At 38.8% G+C, this 6316-nt stretch overlaps 1 protein-coding gene across 1 annotated transcript in view; it reads left to right on the top strand.

The window, feature by feature from the left end:
• Positions 1–6316, top strand: part of Dnah12 (dynein axonemal heavy chain 12) — a 184675-nt gene that overhangs the window by 16667 nt on the left and 161692 nt on the right. The window contains exons 11-12 of the mRNA XM_021181341.1: positions 1930–2108; positions 3291–3426. Coding sequence (XP_021037000.1) covers positions 1930–2108; positions 3291–3426 — 315 coding nt within the window. The remainder of the gene's footprint in view (positions 1–1929; positions 2109–3290; positions 3427–6316) is intronic.

Raw genomic sequence — 6316 nt, forward strand, 5'->3', positions numbered from 1 at the left:
TCACCTGAGGAATACTGAATGGCAGAGAAGCACCTGAAAAAATGTTCAACATCCTTAATCATCAGGGAAATGCAAATCAAAACAACCCTGGGATTCCACCTCACACCAGTCAGAATGGCTAAGATCAAAAATTCAGGTGACATTGTTGGTGGGATTGCAAGCTTGGAAGCCAGTTCTATCTCTACCACGTGGTTTCTAGTGATCAAACTCAAGCTTTGTGGCAAGTGCCTTTACCCACTGAGCAATCTCACTGATGTAGAAGAAAAAAAAATTGAGTTTCCTTATTTATTTATTTATTTATTGATCCACTTATTATTTAAAAGTAAGTTGTTTAATTTCCATGTGTGGATTTCTAGTTTCATTGCATATTCTATATGATTCCAAGTTTTCAACGTTGGTTGGGCTTTGCTGTGTGATCTGTTCATATGATTTACACTATTGCTATGAGAAGAGAGGGAGGAACCATGGGCACACCATTATACATACCCAGCCTTGCAGGAGTGCTAGGGACCATACTCAGGTCCTCATGTGGAGAACAAGCAGTTTAACCATTGAGACATCTCTCTAGCCTGTCAGTCACTTTGTCTTTAGATTGTAGAACCTAACACACTGATTAATTACTGATAGATGAGGTCTTATGATAGCTGTATGGTTAACTGGTTTTCTGGTTTTGTTGTGTTCTTTGTGCCTCTCTCTGACAGTAAAGTGACATTCTCATTTCAGATTCTGAGTTCTGCAGGGTTTTTTGATGAGTTTCATTCTTCCTTCTATTTCCTCTGTTTTCTTGAATATGTTTATGGGCATATTTATAGTAGAGTACAAGGAGATTCTGTATCATATAGGGATTTTCATCCCTGCCCCCCCCCCAGCATTTTTGTATTATGTAAACCTAGTGTTGTATAATTTTGTCTCATGACAACTTTACATGGAAAGTGATGGCTTGCTTTGTGGTTTCCCCTTTCCTTGTTAAATTTCTCAGTGCTCACTGTTCTCTGTTAACATCAGCACTATTTACTTTTTGGCTATTATTTTTCAAGCTAACAACAAAGCAGGTGTTCAAGATAATCATTAAATTAGCTAATGCCCTCTGATCAATTAGATGATGGAAAGGTTAAACTCAATTCATTAAATAAAAGCTGTAAAAAAATAGATAACTTTGAGATGAAAATTAAAGGAAATCTATCACGATGGATAAAAGGAGCAGCTGTTTGGCTGTGGGTAGAGTAGGGATAACAAGGAGAAAAGGTGAGGGAATCATTAGGGTGCTGTGACTTTAAGTCGGATTGCTCAGAGTTTGCAAGCCTGTTTCACTTGCACAAAATGTAACATGTGTTGTCTATGTTTTATATTATTTTGTTTCATTTTCGAAAATCATCTCAGTGTTTAAATATTAACAAGATATAAATTCCAAGATCTTGGATCTTTGGTAACTGTAGAACATAATATTTCTGTCCCTCTGGCCTACTTTAGCACAAAACAAAAGGTTTCTTATATTTCTTTTCCTAAAGATTGAATGAGAACCTTCAGAGTGGTATTCAATAATGGCAAAAACAAATATATGCAGCTATAAACATTGTTGTATAGTGTAGGTTTGTTTCCAAACAGAAATGAAGTGACTCGGACATATATTTTTTTAATTGAGGAAACATTGCAGATTTTAGGCTATCGCACACTGATATTTGCTAGTAGATTGAATTTCACCATAAAAAGAATGAGAATGTTTGGGCACTGGCTGAGAAGTTCACATGCCTAGAATCTTCAGGCCTTGGGTTTAATCTTGCCACCAAGAGAAAAAAGGTTTGTAAATCAAAAGGAATAGGAGTTATTTAGCAAGAATAATGTATGGTGATTAAAAATTTCATTATAATATAGTTCTATAAAGTCACTAACTATAAAATGCTAACTTTTTTTTAATACTCTTCTTTAAAGTTTATAGAAAAATTTTTCAATCTTGCTTCAGAAATAATGCTTTTGCCCCAGTGGGCTCATTATCCTATGGTTCGTTTGGACTGTGAAGACTTGAAGATAGGCTTGACAAATAAAGCAAGAGCCTTTGCCAACATTTTATTAAATGACATAGCTTCAAAACATAGAAAAGAAAATGAATCGTAAGTAAAATTAATTGCTCTACTCAGAATAATGGGGCCAAAGAAACATTTCATCAAAATTACTCTTGTTTAAAAACAAAAGATTAAAAATATACATGTATGTTTCCTAGCATAGGAGGATTTTTTTCTGATATTTCTAGTGGCGGCATAACAATACAAACATTTTAAAGCATAGGAAGCCAAATCTGAAAAATATAGCTATTGTTAAATAATGAGACAGGGTACCTAGATTCATGCTTTTCTACATAGGATATTCTAAGTTATCAGAGTTTGGAACATTTAAACAAGGATTTGATCTTTTTTTTTTTTTACATTGTTCAATTTCACAGGGCCATGAACTATGCTTCATTCATTCATTCACACATACATTTATTCTTGTATCACATATTCCAGCAGGATGGATTAATAGCTGTGTTTCATAAATACAGAAACTGGAACTTGAAGGTTGGCCTAAATTCACAAAACTAGTAAGCTTCCATTGCTGTGAAAAACACCATGGCCAAGAACAACTTTGGGGAGAAAAGGGTTTATTTGGCTTATACACCCAGATCATATTCCATCATTGAGGGAAGTCAGGACACAAACTCAAGGCAGGAACCTTGCAACACAGAAAAAGGCTGCCAACGTGGTTGGCTTGTTCCTCTTGTCTTGCTCAGGACTATTGGCTCAGGGGTGGCACCACCTACAGTGGGCAGGATTCTCCCACTGAGAAGTTCACATGCCCAGAATCTTCAGGCCCTGGGTTTAGTCTTGGCACCAAGAGAAAAAAGGCCAGTCGGATGGAAACAAGTCCTTTGTTGAAGTCTCCTCCTTTCATTAGACTTTAGTTTGTGTCAAACTGACAAAACTAAACAGCACTCTTGTAGCAGCTGAAGCAGGATTATATCAGGGCTGTTAGATTTAAGGTCTGCTACGTTACTTATTTCAATCTTGAAGAGAGTTTAAGAGATCACCAGAAAAAAAAAACATGCCAGATTTTCATTTGAAAATATTAGCTTGATTTCTATTGATATGATCTATGGTGACCTCAGACAAGCTAAGCTTAAATATTATATTATCTATTAATGGACCAGCCAGTTGTTTTTAGCATAGAGATTTCCTATTTTATAACCATAGGACATATTTATTAAATATGCTATAAATTAATTACCATAAATATAGTAAGTCAGAATGTTCTGTCAGTATTTGCAGTGAATTTGAAGCAATTAGAGACCATGCGCTACGAGTTCCTGAGACCACAGAAGAAATGATGGAGCTAATCGCTTTCGTAGAAAGAGCTCGAACCGTAGGAATTCTTGACTTGGCTCTAAGGATCCAGGTAAAACAAACAAACAAACAAACAAACCAAAAACAAAACACAAAAACTTAGAAAATACCATGAGTTATGAGTATTGACACGCTCAGGTCAAAAAGCAGGACAACCCAGAAGCCTCTTGTGTTCTTCTGTCTCCTTCCCTGTAGACTTCTATGTGATTCTCTCTGAAATGGTGTGTTTGATGTTCTTTATTTTCACCAATTATGTACATATTCTTAAACAAAATTAAGAAAACATTTTTTTTGACTCTTGACATCTAATAGTAATCTTAAACCCTGAACAAGATTCTATACCCATCTAAACATATTTAACTTTCATCCTGTTTGTATTTATTTTTACGTATTCACTTTACATCCCGCTCACTGCCCCCTCCCGGTCACTCCCTCCCACAGTCCTTACCCCCTCCCCTTCCCCTTCTCTTCTGAGATGGTGGGAACCCCCCTGGGTATCCTCCCCACTTTAGGATGTTTTAAAAATAAGTAATTCCTACCCAGGGTAAAAATAGAAGCAACACTACAGGCACCCATCATCGCGGCCCATCCTGTCAACATGTGAGCACTGTCCTCATTTTGATTACAACTTTCTTACTCTCCTTTATAGCTTTGCCAACGAAGTGTGTATTTCTAATACATATAGTTTCCCTGGCTTTGATATTTATTGAAGAAGAGTCATCTTGTTTGTATGCTTTTTGCGCATTACTAGTGTTAATATCAGTTAATGTCACCTTTTTCATCTAACTTTCCTTGCACCATAGCCCTTTTCTGGTATTATTCATTAATTTATTTTCTAAATTTGCTGCACAAGCACAAGGACTGGGGCTTGATCCCCAGCATCCACATAAAAAGCTAGGCCTGGTGTGCATTCGTAGAATTCTAGGTCAGGGGAGGCGGAAACAGGAGGATCCTGAGCCTGCTGGAAAGCTAACCTATTTTCATCATGGAGCCTCAGGTCAGGGAGACACTCTCTGAAAACAATAAGGTGGGCAGCTGGACACTCTGCAGGTAAGGCAGCAGCATCTATGTGAATTCGATGCCAGCCTTGTTTACATAGCAGTTTCCCAGGATTTCCAGAGCTATTGTGTCCAGATTGCAAAAACCCCAAAGAGGCCACCAGGAACCACAATTCTGATGCAGGCACATGAGAGTCTTTATTCAAGCTCGAGAGCCTGGGCCCCAAACCTTTCTGATGATGCAACAGGATAGGAGGGCAGCCCCCAGGTCTAGGGGAAAGGAGTTTACAAAGGAAAATAAAACCTGCAAGCAGGGGATTCCAAGCCTCGGTGTTACATGAGAGGGTAAAGGAGCATTGGCCTTTAAGCTAACTGGTTTTCAGCACCTGGTTAAATCGCAGGGAGGGAGCACACATCAAAAGGGAGCACCTGGACTTGGGAACGACTTATGTTTTCTTAGCCCACTCTGTTGGTATCAGCCAGCTGCAGAAGTTGTGTCTATTTTGCAACTGCCAGGGCCATTTCATGCTTTTTCTCAGACCTCAAGGGTGGGGGCCATGCCTCTCTAAGGGCAAGTTAACTTAGAATGGAGTCTTAAAAGCAAAATGGAGTTTATTCTGCTACCTCAGTCTCTTCAGAGCTACAGAGAGACCTTTGTTTTGTCTCATAAAACCAAAGTCAATTAATAAATAATATAGGCAGATCCTAAGTAGTGATACCAGAGGTTGACCTCTGGCGTCCACAACACATGGACACAGACATGTAGCTATATCTGCACCACAAAAGCATTTCTAACATGTAATATTCTGGACGTTTGGTTATTATTTGTTGTTATTAATGAGTATGCAGCAGAAAACATTTCTGAGCATTAATCCTGGAGAAAACATCCATGCATTTCTCTCAGGTGTGCGTGGAGGAGAGAGGAGAGGGAGGAGGAGGAGGAGGAGGGGAAGGAGGAGGAGGCTGAGAGTATTGCTAATTGTACAGTATGGCCTAGGCATGCCTTGAACTTCCCATCTTCCTTTCTGAACATCCTAGAGTACCACCAGATCTAACTTTTTAAAAATTACATTTAAATGAATGAGTTAGTGAACCTGTGGGAGTGTGCACATGGTAGGACCTGTGTATGGAGGTCAGAGAACAGCCTGAGGGAGTCGGTCACCCTTTGTGTGGTTCCCAGGACTCTAACCTAGGTTGGCGTGCTTTTCCTACTAGATCATCTTGCCATCCCCAAGTTTATTTTTAGTGTTACAGCACTGAAGTAAAACATATAATCAATGAGAGCCATAGGGAGTAAAGTATTCTGCCTCTCCAATTAGATACATCTACGGTATGAAGGGTTTTTCCTTTGCCCGTCACACCACAGTGCTTTCTGGGCTACTGTTGTTATGCTAAATAGACAAAAAGATGATAATATTACTAGAGACGTAGAATAAGAAAAACTATGATAAAAGTATTTATCATCAAAGATTAAAAAATAAATCGCCAGGCAGTGGTGGCACATGCCTGTAATCCCAGCACTTAGGAAGCAGAGGCAGGTGGATTTCTGAGTTCGAGGCCAGCCTGGTCTACAGAGTGAGTTCCAGGACAGCCAGGGATACACAGAGAAACCCTGTCTCGAAAAATACCCCAAAACAAAAACAAACAAACAAACAAACAACCAAAACCCCAAACAAAACAAAACAAAACAAAAAACCAAATCATAAGAACAAAGATTATTTAAGATATTTTAAAATAAAAAGTTTCAAAGGTTGCCAAACATTTGATTACCATTTAAAATCATATACAGGGCTGGTGAGATGGCTCAGTGGGTAAGAGCACCCAACTGCTCTTCCGAAAGTCCAGAGTTCTAATCCCAGCAACCACATGGTGGCTCACAACCATCCGTAACGAGATCTGGCGCCCTCTTCTGGAGTGTCTGAAGACAGCTACAGTGTACTTACA

This window comes from Mus caroli, chromosome 14, assembly GCF_900094665.2.
Source record: "Mus caroli chromosome 14, CAROLI_EIJ_v1.1, whole genome shotgun sequence".
Lineage (NCBI taxonomy): Eukaryota > Metazoa > Chordata > Mammalia > Rodentia > Muridae > Mus > Mus caroli.